The following is a 16,705-nucleotide window of genomic DNA, read 5'->3' on the forward strand; positions in this document are numbered from 1 at the left end:
GATGAAATTTTAGTGGAGCACTAAACTGTGAGATGAAGACACACAGCTGGCACAGTCCTCTCTACAGTTTGTGAAATGCCTTCCCGTCAATCTAGGGAACTTAACCTGCAACCATCTGCAATTAATTAGCTCAAGTCATGGGGGTTAACTATTGTAAAAATCAGTGATCAAACCTTCTACTGCACATTTAAAGTGTAAGAACTCTTGTAAAGAGACACCACTTCGTAAGGTTCTCCAGTCTTGCTTACACATGACTTGCAAAACAAGAACCAACAGTGTTTTTAAAAACACTCAGATTTGTTGCAATGAAAACCAAGAACACAGAGGTTGGCAGCGCTCGGCAGCAGCACTGGGCTGGTCCTTTGTGCTTTTGAATCCATCCATAAGTTTTCAGTGCATTCTCTCCCCAGAATATTCCTCAAATTGTGTTTTGCAATTACACTTGAAAGAACTCTTTTAGTATTTCCTTCTAGATTTTAAAATTGATTTGGACTGCCTTCCCAATATTAATAATGACATTTTATGTTTTTATTACTGGTCTGAATGGAAAAAATGAACAAGCATGAAAAGTAATGCACATTATGATGGTGTTTCTTGCTCTGCTTTCAGAAAGGACACCCAAAAACCTTATGAGTCATACCCTTCATTTTGGCAAAATGCATTGCTTTAATACACCCGCTGGAGCTCTGGCAACTTACTTCTGCTAACCTGGTTAAAATAAAGAGAGGTTCCTCTCAGATTTTCTCATTATCAAGTTACAATATGGAAAAATCCTGATTAACAGGATTTTCTAATGAGCATTTCCCTAGTATGAAATTACCAAAGATGAGAATTACCTATATAACTGTACAAAATTAATTCCTACCTTCTCACAGCTAAAAGAGGGTAAAGAGAGTAAAGCTGTAGTCTTCCCCAGAGTAGTGCAACCATCTGCCTTTTTGGAGGGTGAGAAACTCAGAGTCCACATACACAAAGCAAACATTTTAAGCTACTTTGTCCTTAGTTGGAATAACAAATAGTCCTCTGTATACATCTCATAGATACACTACAAATGAGTGATGCAGTCTTCCACAAAATCTGTACTTATTTTACAACTGAATGGCCTAAAATTTAACTCTTAGGGAATTTAATACAGATTCCATTTTTTAACCTTTCTGCCAATCTTGAATTCTCTAACTAGACTTCTTTCTTCTCAAGAATAGGAACTCTGTTTTGTCAGTGGGCCTCATCCTCATTTACTCTGTAACTTGAGCAACTAATTAAAATCACTGCACAGAGATGCAACACAGAATTGCACCATTATATAATCTAGTGCGCTCTTTGCATAAATAGCACAGAGGAAAACCAAAATCTCAAGTTTTATTTCATTCATTTTCCAATTGGCTTGAAAGGACTCTGAGAGGCATTTATGTATTTCTTGGAACAGGAACTCCATAAAGACTGATTGAAGCAGATCCTACACAGAGACTCAATTAGGACAGTTGCCTACAGCCGTCTATCTGTGAATTACTGCTTTAACGATGGCATTATTTGAAGCAGTTTCCACTGCAGCACCTATTTCATCATACTCCTATCACATCCTTAGTTTTCCTCTCTGGTCTGCTGTTTGCTAAAAATCTCCTTGCCGCCCTGCATGGCAAAGCATCTAGAAATGATTCATGCTATAAAGCTTGTGATATGAAAAGCTGTTGAACTCCAAGTGATCTTGATTCTTTTCTCTTTGTGGGAGCTTAAAAAAGAGAAGAAAAATAAGGAGACTCTACAAAAAGCAGATCAAAACAAAACAAAACCAAACAAACAAAAAAACCCCACCAAACAAACAAAAAAAAAAAAACAAACCCAAATCACCACCAAACCAAACAAAAAAAAAAAAGCCAGTAAAAATCCAGGGTAAAATAGACAAGAAGCAGTGAATTAGAGCACAAAGGCAAAATCATGAAGATGGACAAAATGCAGCTTTGACTGGAGATTCAGCTGCTTTCTGAGCCCTGGACTTCTGTATATATATGCTGGCTACAGAATGTTTTTCACCTTCTTTTTTGTTCTACTTGTATTGTTCTTACGTCCAAAGGACATATTCCTTTACAGATGGCAAATAAAGAAAAATACCACTGAATTATGAATAGGTAACCTTCTTTGCTCACTATATTTTTATTTAGACTTCTTTTGTTTCCCTCCTCTGTTGCTAAATCAACAATAAGGCCTTGGCTTTTTCTCCCTGGTGCTGAGCAGAAATATACAGTGACTCTATGTCATGTTTCTTCTATTCTAAAACAAAATACAACTAGAACAGTTGTGACCAGAATGTAAATTCATTTAACTCTTTCCCAATGGTCTTTTTATTAATTAATTTCATTTCTGTTTTAAGAATACTTCATTTAAATTGTTGTAAGACTTTCAAGTGTTCCTATTTTCCAACTGCATGAGCAAAATTAAGGACATGATCAACCTGTCCCCAGAGTGAAATCACAAAATAGAGAAATGTGCTATTCTGACAAAACAAGCACAAAACACGTTGACCTGAGCTTGGAAGGGTCTTGGTAAAAAGAGGAGAAATCATGCCTTGACTTTCATGCTGGGTGAGATGACCCTGTTCAATTCCTATGGGAATGCATCAAGGATGATAAAAGGCAGCCTAGAACTCAGAGAAAAGAAATTCTTCCTGTTGTGACAACATGTTACTATAAAAATTTAGCATTAAATGCTAAAAAAAATATGTATCTCAGGGCTGTCTTACTGTTGGAATAAATTAATTGAAAAACTTTAAGGATAGACTTACCCTGACTACCTAGGACACTAACCATCAAGCCTCTTGTGACTAATAAAGAGTGCAAAACTGGGCAAGAAGAATAAAACTAACTGTAACTTTATGTCTGGCTAGTGCTTAGAAAGCAAAAATGAGATAAATGAGGCTGCATTAGGGGACATAGTGTAGGATAACACCAAGGACAGGAAAGTATTAACTGAAATGTAAACAAACATCAGATAACCAGCTGATCTGGAGAAACAAACTACCTAAAGCTAAATAAGCTGTCTCTTCTTAGAGGCAGAGAGAGAATTAACAACCCCCCACCAAGTCACCACATCAACTACAGACTAATATTGCTAATATGACAATACTTTGTGATATTTAAGAACAAATTATGAAGAGGAATAATTACGTAAGGCACAGGCATAAGCAGAAAACAAGAAATGAGGCAGCATGAAGTTATCAAAAAGAAATTTTTGAGAGGGTAACCATACATTTTTCATAAGGAGACCACCTCCCAGACAAGAAAGTGCTCAAGATCAAAGCCTCCTTCCCCTCCTCATCATAAGTCCTTCACCCTTCGAACAAAATAAGGTTAAAATCCCAGGCTTCTACATAAAGAACATGTTTCACTCTTTCTCCCACGTTTCCTTCCTTTTCTTACTTTCCTGGAGAGTAAGATTACTACAACTCCTACAATAGATTCAGAAAGCAGCCAGGTGAACTTACTAGCAATTTTTAAGATGGAACAGTCAGATTTATGAAACCATCTAAATGACACAGTTGCATGTGCTAGCAAAGTAAAAATCTATACTCTAGGAAGCACTTCTGCGTTCAAGTGACCATCTCCAAGTTTGCCTCTTGCAGATAGGCGAGGACAAGTTCAGCAGAACAGCTACAGTTTTCCAACATTCAACTCAACAGTCAATTTCTGTTGAGTGCTCTTGGCCTGTATCAGGCTCTAATCCAACAGAGCAACTATTCCTTTTCCTACCTAAAACTCTTCCTGTCTTCCTCTAAGCACAATAACCATAATAAAGAAATCGGACAATAGAAATTAAAATAAAATACAAATTTCAAGAACACACTGTCAATATTGTTTCTAAATCTGTTTCTTCCCTAAATAGTAACCACACACTGCTACCTATTTAAGATATTGTGGACTGTAGATATTAAGCAGTGAGGTATTGTGAAAAAATGAATGTTTTTCATATTGCACAAGTTCCAGGGAACAGGTATTCTTGTAACTCAAATCTTCATTTTCTTAAGTCTTGCTGCACTGTCAAGCAGTTCCTAGAGCAGAGGAATGCAAGGGTGCCTCTATTTCCCTGTCAATCCAGCAATGTAACACACAGCATAAAACAAAGTGGTAGGTTTGTGAAGAAGCATTATGTTTTTCCACCTGCCAGAACATTAGATGACCACGTGATTCTCAGTTCAAGACTGATACTGGAAACACTGTTAAGCCCATACTGTTTTCTACCACTGCTGTGTTGTAGCACTAACACTGGTAAGTCCCTTAAAACACTCAGTGAGCATCAGCGTGACATTTGTGGTTTTGCTCCTTAAAAAAACCTATAGAAAGAAAAAGTTTACCTGGATAAAGGGGAAGTATAAGACAATCTATAAGAAATGTAATTTGTAGAAGTAATTCTCTCTTTCACAGCAACTGTTCCTCTCTCTTCCTACCAGTAGTATGTTAACAACATCAGTATTCTACTTTACCTCAGAGCTGCTAGGGACTTCTGATCCTGCAGTTGAAATAGTTTCACATAAAGGTCCATTGCATTCTTCCCCTAGGGAACATTGAAAGAAAGATAAGATTTATATAAATACATTACTTATTTTAAAGTATTTTTGTATCTGAAAATGACATGAACCTTGCGGACACGGAACTACAAACAAGCAAAAGCTGGAAAATAATACTCAGCTACAGAAAACCAGAAGATCTTATAGCAGAAAATACAGAAAGAATGGTTGTGACTCACAGCATTTTTTCCCCTTCAGTGTACTCAGTCTTTACTACCTGGTTATAACCTTGAAGTCATATAAACTTATTTTTAGCTGTGACAGAAAAACCCTGTCTTCCTTGTCTCCAGTGTCTGTTGGGTTACTGCCCATGATGGCCTTGCCCCTGGAGCTTTACTGCCTCAGTTATGAAAGTTCAGTTATCTCTGGAGCTGCTTGCTAGAAATTGAATAGTTTTATTGTTGCTAAGGGATTAACGATGTATAACGTAGGATTACAGATGCCCACATAAAAGAGACACGACAACAGGATCAAGAGCAGTAATAACAACTTTAATTACTTGGCTTCTTGTTCTTTAAAAAAAAACCCAACAACAAACTCCCAAAACCTCCTACCTTAACAACAGCATTGAACTTTAAAATAACAAGTATAATCAGCTGGGCAAGGACACTTATTTAAATATTAATACTGTAGGGGAAAACTACATTGAATATCTTCAGATCCCTAAATCATACTGAGATGTTGGCTAGGTTTGGGGCTCTGGACCTACCCTATCACCAATTTCCTTTGGATAGCAATTCAGAGCCCATAAGCTAGGCTCCTGCTGCAAGAAGTTTTTGTAAAGAACAATCTCTGTGCTGATTAGACAGACCAGCCTCCTAAATCAGGCATCTAAATAACTCCAACCCCAATGGAAAAGGATAAGCAGTTTGGAAAACAGCTTAGCACATCTAGAACACCTAAGAATGGTCTTCCTTCCAAAACCAGGATTCATCACAATCCCTTCTCCATCAAGGAAGTATTGCTGGATATAGCTTAGATTGAACACACTGACTGGCACATCTTAGACTGGACCACTGTCAACTATGGTTAGATTAGTCCTATTAATAAACCAAACCTACTTCTTTTATTTTTTTTAACCTGTAAGTATTTGCTGTCAAAATTGCATCCAGGCAGAATATAAACTGGTTCTTTGAAAATCTATAATAAGCTACTTAAGTACACTTTGAGAAATTTTATTTCCTATAATTTTTGCTTAAGTTCACTTACAGAAAATGGTCTCAGTAATTTATAACTGTCCATATGATGTGATCAGAAACAGGGTAATGGTATATAATAGTATATAACATATAATGAAGAAGTTTCCGAATGTTAAAGACATTTGAGGTTGTCACACATCTGCTAAAGCAAACTATGCCTCCAAAATCTGTATTAGTAAATACAAGCTGAACACTTCAGGTTTACTTACGCACTTGCAGAAAGGTGTTTCCACATGCTGATACATGTGTGAGGACCAGATTAAGTCACCTCTAAAAAGTTAGTGTGAAGATAATTAACTTAGGATCATTCTTCCTAAATATATCATAAATGCTACATACAGGGACTATGCTGTAAAACAGAACACCAAACACAGTGAAAGTTTACAGGGACAGAACTGAATTCAGTTCACCTCCCAGCACAGCACATTCAGCAGGCAAGAGACACAAATGGCACATAACAGGAGAACACTGCAGTAACAACATGGAAGTCTTGACCCAAAAAACAACTATCAAAATATTCAGATTAACTTTTGTGAGAAATTGTTTCTGCAATAATGTTCCCAAGGAGAGGCTCCACACCTTCCTACAGGGCTGGCTCTAAGCTTATGCAAGCCCTGCAGCATATCAAGACAGCAGACCCCTGCTGGACCAAAGCCAGGGATCATCGTCATCCCGCTCTGCAGCCTGCTCACCTACAGCCCTGGGAACCAGGCGACTGCTGCTGCTTTCACCAGACGGAGTGAGCCCAGCGTCCATGAGCAGAAAGCCCAAATGTTTTGTCGCCTGACCCTCTGCAGCAGACACAGCCTGGCACCTTGCCCCTGGAGCAACAGCGTTCAGTTTGCCTGTGCTGCTGAGAGCATTTGAACTGATTCCACAGCCTGCGGCAACAAACCTGGATTTTCCTTTCTTTAGCTGTCAACGTTTAACCTCAGAAACAAGCACAATCCAGAATGCTACATTTTATTGTGGCTGCCCCATCCCTGGCAGTGCTCAAGGCCAGGCTGGATGGGGCTTGGAGCAACCTGGTCTAGTGGAAGTTATCCCTGCCTGTGACAGGGGCTGGAACTGGATGCGCTTTAAGGTCCCTTCCGACCCAAACCCATCTGTGTTTCAATGATTTTTTAAATGCCCTCCCAGTAACACAGCTGATTCCACGCATACTTACGTATTTGTGGAATTAAATCCTTTTCATATCTCTAATCCAGGAAATAAAACTGAATAACCCTACAGCAGCACACAAGAAGGCAGAAAGAGAATGCAAAACATTAACTGAGAAGTACAACATACTTAATACATTCACAAGCTCCTGAATAGGAGCAGTAAAAGAAACACACGTCCAAGTCATGTAGGAAAGCGTGAAAGAGCTGCAACCCAAAACTGCAACAAGCACCCAGAACAGAGATGCCCAGCTGGTTCTGTCCACACATAACTTGCAAATCACATTGCAGAAAGCCTGGCTCGTATGTGACATCAATGACCCATATAAACTTAAGTCTGACTACCAAGAGCCTCTCAGCATCAAAAAAAAGGGCAGTGGACACACACAAAAGGGAAGAAGGCTTAATGCTGGTTAGTACAATACCTTCTGGTGGTGATGGCTTGAACCTGGTGAGAATCACAAGCTCATCTTTAAAAGGAAAAAACACTTCAGTAAGACCCAGAAGTAAAACCCACTTTTAACATGAACCTATTTAGTAATTCTCTCCTTCACAATACAGTCACTATATCAAACAAAAGAATAAGCCCTGGAAACCACAGACTGTGACCTATACAGACAGCATGGAGCAGGTTCCTCTTTATAAACACCAAAATTCACCTTTTTGTCCAGGCACCTTTTTCGGTAACACAAACACGTGTACCACTTACCCACACCAGCAGCAGGGAGGACCATAACAGTTTCTGCTAGCAAGCAAAGCCCCTTTCAATTTTTTCAAGAAATGACAACTTTGCATCTGAAGATGGGAATAAACCAATAATATTCTGATAAAACCATCATATGTTGTTCTTCAACACTACACACTTTACTGTATGTGAAGAGATAGAAACGTCTGCACACCAAGAACAAATAAGGACATGTACTAATCATAAGAGGCCCTTCAAAACAGAATCTGGACAAATTGCAGTCAGTCCTGGCAATTTTTTTGTTCAAAATTAACTACAGAACATTATGACTATCAAAACTCATTAAAATTGTTTCTTTGAATATTTATTCAAATCACTGCCCTTTCACAGGCATGCCCATATTCTAGCTGACAGAAATGCCTTTTTCCCAACGTAACTGTCAACTCCAACTGCCTTACAGTTGTGCACACAGCTATTTGTAACTCCTTAAACACGTGTCTTGGGAGTTTGCACTTTATTGGAAATAAGGAAGCTTCACACAGCCTGTAATTTGCACTATTAACATAAAACTGTCCCAAACTACACCCTACCACAGGGCAGCTTACTCATAAACTTTCAGCATGCCATCCCTAAGAATTACAGAGCATTTCCATTTCAATTACAGACCCAAATGATCACATCACCAGTAATCCAAAACAGCTCACAGAAACCAACATCCAGAACTGAAGACTGGAGAATATAATCAAGACCACTTTTGCCTCTTAAAATATAAATAGTTTACCCCACAAAAAAGGTCCTTATGATTTCTATAAGAAGAATGAAAAATGGCCTCCTGTGTAGGAAATGATTAGTCTTTCTACATTAGTTTAACTTTGTTCTCTGTGCCTGAATCACTTTATTTCTACATGGCCAAACCGACAATTTGGGAAAAGATAAAAGGAACTGAACTCCCCATCTGGAGCCACTGGTTAAAAGAAGTGCTTTACTATGATTAATATTTCAGGAATCAAAAAGTTGTCCTTCGAAACTTTCCTATTCGTTCCATGATAAAAGACAAAAATATTTCGTGGTCTAGATGCTGACATACTCAATTTTTCAACTGCTGTATCTGCAACTTACAGAACAAATACAGAGAAATTTTGAGACCACATGTGAGACTTTCCTAACACTTCTCTTCAATGACTACAATGGCTATCCAGACTTTACAACTCAAGACACCTGCAAGAAAACATAAAAGCACAAAATAAATCCTGATTATTTTGACCATTTCATTTCTAAAATCTCATCAAATACCAGTGTACGCAGTGCTATCACAAAAAAGGAACTGTGACGCTGTAAATCAAGGCCTCCCTATTTAACTGACTGCTGGGGTGAGGGAAGTGGCACAGGTTGATGATGCCACAGAACAAGTGAGGTATCCAGGATGAGTGATGTACCCCTCTGCACCAAAACTGAGCTGCACATTCTCTGGGAAGTCCAACCCATCATAAGCCATGTCCTGGTCACAATAGTTGTGCCTCAACTAGGCAAACAGAAGGGCCAGGGTACAGGGCCAACCACAGGACTGCTCACTTGACTTAATTACGAGTACACTTTGTGGAAGGAAAGCACTCTGGAGGACACCACAGGCCAGGTTTTGGTCTTCTAAACAGCACAGAGAGGTCTGTCCTGCTTGGGCAGAAGGGATTTCAACCACATGAACTGTGCTACTTGCCCTTGAAGACCCATGAAAAACTACTCAGCTTTTTAACCACTAGCACAGGCACAGCCAGGAATGCTCAGGCATAGAATCATGGAGCTATTAGTGTTGGAAGAGACACACTGCCATAAGCAGGGACATCTTCTACTATGTCCCTTCCACTTCATTTACAAGCCCTGTCCAACCTGGCCTTAAAGATGTGAGATGTTATCAACAACACACTGAAGCCAGGCAAGGATCCTGGTCCTGCCTTTACAGAGCAGATGCCCTCAGCATCACAGAAACTCACCACACCCCTGCCATCTCCAGTAGGGAGAGATGGGGACTCTAATACTGGGGCTGACACTCAGTGAGGTCAATACACAAGGTGCATCTTTAATTGCACCTAACCAGTAACTTTCCTGGCAGAGACTGATCTTTGCCACTTCAGCACCATAAGGAAGCCAGGGTCTGCAGCCAGGTGGGAAGAAAAATGCTTGTCAAGCACATGAGAAGGCATTTCAGTTTTCCTTCCTTTGAACTTCTATCACCCTGATTTGTCTGCACCAAGTAGAGTGCACCTTGGTAGGCATGTTTCTACCAGTAAAAATGTTACCGTATTAGGTGCTTATGAAGCCAAGTGGCAACTGGACAGATATTTTTAGGGATCAAAATTTTCATTTTGCTACTAAAACTAGAAAATCATCTGCACTTGCACACTTAAATTCTATGACAGCACTATTCCAAAGGCAAAGTCAGAGCCAGGATTCTCGGGCGGGTGTTGATAAACTTCTTATTGTTTAGCAGAAGTAAGGCAATATTACTACTGGCCCTGCTACTACTTTCAGTATTGTTGCCACAATACTGCTTCTACTTGTTTCCACAATTTTCTTAGACACAGTAACACCAGAAGTCAACAAAACCAAGCACGTAAAAAGAGCTTTCCTACCTGTCATACTGTTCTCATACACCTGACACCTTTGGTGTATCAGTTTATACACATAACAGATATACATAGAGCAAAATTTTGATGGTCCAGGTAAAAATTAAAATGAACAGAAAAAGAAACAAAGCCAAAACCAACCAAGAAAAAAAAAAAACAAAACCCACAAAAACCAACACCCTCCCCCAACCCCCCCCCCAAGAAAAAAAACACCACAAAAAACCATACCCATTGAAACTTGCATTGTAGTTGTTGGGAGGTAGCTACTTTGTGCTACAAATAAAATTCCTAATCATCCTTACCAGACAAAGCAAGAAAACTTTAGTCCTAGATGCCTTGAAGCCATTATTCAATACCCTCACCTGGCTGACTGAAAAGAGAAATCAATGTAAAACATGACTATGCATCACTAAATCTGGAATGTACAACCTTTGCTCCCCAAGATACCACCATGGGATTACTGCTGTAGCAGGATCTACTCTACCCCATTTCCATCTTTGCTAACAAGCCTGATTCAGCACTGAGTCACTAACAAAAATGCCCACTGAACAAAGACCTGTCTGGAGGAAGGTCACTCATTCCAAGTCAGCTTCAGAATGACTATTGTTAAGTGCTTCCATATCTAGGAAAAACAGAGCTTTAAAATGACTTATTAATTAAACTTATGTGTATATTGACCATGCCCTCCCAGAGCTGGATGACGGAGTTGCCATGGGGAACTGAGGACCCACCTAGTATGCTGGCTCCTGAGAAAGTGAAATCAGTGTTATTACTTCACCTATTACTCTGAAGGGTAATAACTGCACTGCTGAGACAAAGATTCAGTCTCAGGATTATGTCTGAAGTGGTGATTTATGCACGGTCAGAACTGCTCCTAAAAATTTTAAACTATTTCTTAACAATGAAAACATTAAATTCTCAGTAAATCAAACAAAATTAATTGGGAAAATTTTAAAAGAACTTTAAGTTTCCTTTTAAAGAAAACAGATCGCATTCAACTATAGGTTGCTTCATGGACATACTAATTTTCAGCATGTGCTTCATTGTTAAACAAGTGATTCCAATTAACAGCTAGTTATCAACACATAAGAAGTCAAAGGAAAAAAAAACACATTACTTAATATAGGCATAAATCAATGGAGGAGAAACCTGTTCCTAAACATAAGAAAATGTCACTTAGCATTTGAAAAAGACATGAAGTTCTCAGTTCTCATCTCTAGTAAACTAAATAGCTATTTTAAATCAGAACTTGAGGTTTACCCTCAGCTGCCTTCTCTTCTAAAGAACTGAAAAACCTCCCCTCTGATTAAAAGGCACTGGGATAAAAAAAAAAAAAAAAGAAGAAAAACAAAACAAAAACAAAAGGAAAAAAAAAGTCATGTAAATGTTTTTAGCAAAACCCCACAAGCACAGTGCTGTAAAAAATAACCTCAATGGCTTTTTAATGTGGTTAAGGCAATAACCATTAGCATATTGTATACACCAGTATAGACAAGACCTAAGGCATGCTGTGAGCACTAAAGTTAACACTTACACCTTCCAGCTATCACAACTTTGCAGAATAACATATGTAAACTCATAAATAGGTTCAGATGCAATCAAAAAGAAAGCCTAGACCAGTGAGAGTGGGATAAAGTCAGGTATTTTTAAATTGTGTAGCATTCAGATGCACATAAACAGGGGGGAACAGGATGGCAAATAAACCTTGTCAGAGCAGGGTGGTGGAATACCAGACTGCCAAAGTCATGAAGCAAACAGCTGGGCTTGTTTGCACTCAGACTATTTATATGTGCAGGGCCAGGTTTCATCAGCACCATCTGACTGCAGAGGCAGACGCCCAGCTCAGGCAATAGCTTTGACAGGTGCTCTCACATCTCCTTCAGGAAAAGGCGGACAAAGGGGCACCATGGTATTGCTTCCGATCACAACCCAAAGGAATTCTGAGCACCTCAAGAAGCGTTAGGTACAGATTTGCTTTCCTAGTATTGCCAAAGATACATTTAAAATCTTAAGGCATCCTTCATAATGCATTTTTCTAACTTCCACTGACATGACTGGTGTAACCCCGAAAGAACACAATCTCTGATTTCTTTCAGTATTTGCAATATAAAAGTTTTCCAAAGTAGTGGAGGGCCCATTCTATAGACACGTTACATGTCCATTCTGCTATGAGAGATCGGCTATAGACACTGTAAGAGAAAACCAAAACATGATCAAGGAACTAATGATGAAGAGCTAGTGAAAAACCTGTGGGAAGAGGTTTAGTATAAATTAGGAACACATATAACTTGCACTTTTATAAAGAAAGTGAAAAACTATATATAAAAAACCCACACCTTAAACGTACTGTCCTGTGGCAGTGTTCCTTTGCTTCATGCTACTTGGACGTTTAATTTCTGACAATGTCAGATGCAATTTTTCCTTCCTTCTGGTTCTCACATTCTGCCTAGTTCAACTCTACTTTGGTCAAGCTTCCAATTAAATATATCACTTGCAATTTTGCTAGTGTTTTCATCAAGTATTTTACTTTCTCTTTTTAAACAACAAAAATATAAGTATAAAAAGGCTTTTTACAAATTAATCCCATTTAAAATATTTTTTCTTGTGAATTGGACTTGGCGAGAATTAATATTTTCGGTCCAAAGTGCTTTAAGATAATGAAAGAATGCTGGGATTCATATACTGACCTCAGAGAGAAACAGTTTTCATCAACCAAGAAAACAAGCAAGGCCACAGACCATGGCTTCTATCACCCATAATTTTTTCTGTAAGCACCAGTCCACCAAAGGGGCTGAAGTACACAAGGGCACCCAACTTGCCAATAGCCTCAAAGCCACATCTGCTAGTCCTTACTCATCAGCGTAGTCTATTTCTAGCCCACTGTAAATTGTGCAGACATAGCTCTCTAATCTCCTACCTGATAGTTAAAGAAAACCCTTCTGAATAACAAACCATGGAGCACTTTCTAATTTAGGGCTCGCGCCGAAAATGAAACGCCAGCCATCTGCATCACGATGTACTCACACAGCTTGCTGGGGCACTGCTCTCTTGCCAAAGGCCTCAGATTTCACATTTACCCTTGGCAGCCTGCTAAGGAAGGGGAACACTTCAGATCTCCAGTTATAAGGCTGCACTTTACCCAAAGATATACTAATTTCCTAAAAACCAGCATGTGCAACTTCACTACCTCTACTGGTCCTAACTGAGAACCACAGAAGTACAGCTCCAACTGTACCAAAAGACCCAGACAAACCAACAAGATGAAATAATGAGGTGCTTGTACTGTTATGTGGCAATGAGTGCACTAGGAAAGAAGTCAGATTTGAAGCAGCAGCCTAGGATGAAGTCTTTTAACACAAGCAACAGCAACAGGAAATCTTGATCCATTCTTAATTTATTCTGGGTGGCCCAACCTGTAACAGACTACCTTACCAGTGAAAATTAGTAGTAAATCCCACAACCTTTGATCTATAGGATCTATTGAAAATTCCAGATTACAGCCGTGCTAACAGGACCAAAGACAATTTCTCTTCTCATTTCTTAAGCACCACTTAACATCTAAAGCAGAAACCAGTGATGAGAACAGGGCCTAAAGAGAGAGGCTGAATGCAGGTCTGCAGTGTGCAAGAGCATGTGCAAGTTCTGCCTTGATGTGTGGTGAAACAAGTGATCCAGATATACACATGGATGTATTCTGAACACAGAAATACATTCAGAAGCCTTTGGTGCATTACTGCAATATGAGCACTGCAGGTATGGAATTAAAGTATTCAATCAGCTGCTCTGGAGAAATATGCTTACACTTAAGACCCAGAGAGTGGTTTTGGCTGGAAGGGACCTTAGGATTATCCAGTTCTAAACTCCTACCATGGACAGGGACACCTTCCAACACACCAGATTGCTCCAAGCCCCATCCAACCTGGCCTTGAGCACTGACATGAATGGGGCAGCCACAGCTTCTCTGGGCAACTTGTGCCAGGGCCTCACCACCCTCACAGGTAAGAGCTTCTGCCTAAGATCTCATCTCAATCTCCCCTCTACCAGGTTAAAGCCATTCCTCCTTGCCCTGTCCCTAGAGGTCCTTCTCCAAAGCCCCTCTCCAGGTTTCTTGTAGTCCTTTTAGGCACTGGAAGCTGCCCTAAGGTCTTCCCGGAGTTTTCTCTTCTCCAGGCTGACCAAGCCGAGCTCTCTCAGCCTGTCTCCAGAGCAGAGCTGCTCCAGCCCTCGCAGCATCTCCATACCACCCTCTGGACTTGTTTCAACAGCTCCACGTCCCTCCTGTGCTGTTGCCCCAGAGCTGGGTGCAGGACTGCATGGGCGTCTCAAGAGCAGAGTGGAAGGGGACCTGCTGGAGACACTACTTTGGGTGCAGCCCAGCACTCAGTTGGCTTTCTGGGCTGCACCCCTTTAAAGCCTACCCAGATAGGTGAGTTGAGAATTTCATTATGTTGCATTAGAGGTAATTAGTGCTTACAACGCATGTCAGCACCGTTGCACAAGACAAGTTTCCAGCACTGGTTCAGGTGTCCTGCCTTATTCTGCACATTTTATCAGCAGCGCCAACTCTCCTGCTAACACACCTTTTCTTGGTACGTAGCAAACTAAAACAATGAGCACCATACAAAAGTCAGCGCTTTATACAGCTGAAGGTTCTCACAGGAGGCCCTCCAAAGAAAAACATGCATCTCTATAGTATAATCCAAGCAATCATGTCCCAAACCAGAATCAACTCCCACAGACAAGATGTAATCTGTAAATAAGTCCTGACATATTATTCAGCTTTCTGCAGCTAGCCAACACCTCAAAATCCTTCCATAATTATAATTGTTAAGAACTACCCCTAGCAATACAACACAAGGATCTTCCTTCCCCTTCATGCATTTATACACATGGGCACATGAAAAGCCAGCACCAAATAAAATTACTGTGGGATCAGGAGGCACAACTTGTCAAATACACTGCTCCTCAGTTCAACTCCCAGATAACAATAAGTAGTGGAAGAGTTCACTGCATTATTAACTTGCTGCTTACATCTGACACAGCAACTCTCATCAATATTTTTGCACTACCTACACCTTCTTAATTAAAATTGCCATAGCATCCCACACTGGTTTGAGCTGAAAGCGATCTTAAAGCTCATCCAGTTCCAGCCCCCTGCCACAGGCAGGGACACCTTCCACTAGACCAGGTTGCTCCAAGCCCCGTCCAACCTGACCTTGAACACTGCCAGGGATGGGGCAGCCACAGCTTCTCCGGGTGACCTGTGCCAGCGCCTCATCATCCTCACAGAGAAAAGCTTCCTCCTAATGTCTAACTTAAATCTCCCCTGTTTAAGTTTGAACCCATTACCCCTTGTCCAACCACATTTGTATTAGGTGATTGCACTTTTCCATGTATGTATATATATATACACACATCTCATTAGTTTACAAATACTAAATATTAAGACAATTGTGGTTGATTTTCTGGTTTTGTGTGGGTTTTGTTTGGTTTTTTGTAGGTTTCTTTAGGTTTTTTTACAAGATATCTGCCAACAGTTCTCAGCATAATTTTAAAAAGCACATTTTCAACAGCACACTTATATCTTATCCTAGTTTTTCCTTGCCTCAGAGTAATTATTTCTCGTTGGTACATAGATGTTAAATGCCCTTTCATTTTATGATACAGTTATCTTTTCCATGGAGACCTCCCCAGTGCGCAAAACTTGGCATTTCAACACAGCCTGCAGCTCTCAACATGTGTTCCTAACGCACAGGTTAACAAAAGCCTGAAAAGCAAAGTAACTCTAAATTTTGTTTGCAAGTTGAGAAGAATTAGTTACAAAAACCTTCCAAGGAGCAACACCAGACTTTTGGAACAACTTCAGTGTGAATGCCCCATCCCTGGCAGTGTTCAAACCCAGGTTGGACAGGGCTTGGACCAATCTGGTCTAGTGGAAGGTGTCCCTGTCCACGGCAAGAGGTTGGAACTGGATGAGCTTTAAGGACCTTCCAACCCAAACCAGTCTGGGATTCTACAATTCATTCAACATCAGCAAATACTGGAAAATTTCCAGCTATAATTATGCTTCCAGAGTGTCGTGGTTTAAACTCTGTCAGCCACACAGTCTCTCTCTCACTCCCCTCCTTCTTTCCCTCCCCCTACTCCCGGGGGGACGGAGAGGAAAATTGAAAAGAATGCAACTCCCACGGGCTGAGTTAAGAACAGTTTAGTTACTAAGGTATAATACAAATCACTACTGCTACCACCAATAATAACAATGATAAAGGAAATAACAAGGGAAGAGAATACAACACCTCACCACCTGCCAACCGAATAACTCGCCACCCCCAACTGAGCACCGACCGATCCCTAGTCCAACCCCGCAGAGAGCTCACCCTTCCAGGTAACTCTCAGTTACATCCTGGGCATGACGTGCTGTGGTATGGAATACCTCTTTGGCCAGTTTGGGTCAGGTGTCCTGTCTCTGCTTCCTCTCAGCT

General features: G+C 40.2%; 1 protein-coding gene across 9 annotated transcripts in view; it reads right to left on the bottom strand.

Moving 5' to 3' along the window:
• ANO5 (anoctamin 5) overlaps positions 1-16,705 on the bottom strand; it is a 315,349-nt gene that overhangs the window by 294,628 nt on the left and 4,016 nt on the right. For 5 of the 9 annotated variants that reach the window (XR_009962490.1, XM_062607246.1, XM_062607244.1 and 2 more), the window contains exons 2-3: positions 7,343-7,387; positions 4,475-4,545 (exon numbers count right to left, since the gene is read on the bottom strand). Coding sequence is in view for 8 of the 9 variants with exons in the window: in XM_062607246.1 (XP_062463230.1) it covers positions 4,475-4,545; positions 7,343-7,387 (116 nt within the window). In the remaining variant the exon portion in view is untranslated. The remainder of the gene's footprint in view (positions 1-4,474; positions 4,546-7,342; positions 7,388-16,705) is intronic. The other 4 variants (XM_062607248.1, XM_062607247.1, XM_062607245.1 and 1 more) reach the window with 1 other exon arrangement.

The sequence above is a fragment of the Pezoporus occidentalis genome, unplaced genomic scaffold (assembly GCF_034315485.1).
Source record: "Pezoporus occidentalis ecotype Australia unplaced genomic scaffold, CSIRO_AGI_Poc_V1 ctg121, whole genome shotgun sequence".
NCBI classification, from domain to species: domain Eukaryota; kingdom Metazoa; phylum Chordata; class Aves; order Psittaciformes; family Psittacidae; genus Pezoporus; species Pezoporus occidentalis.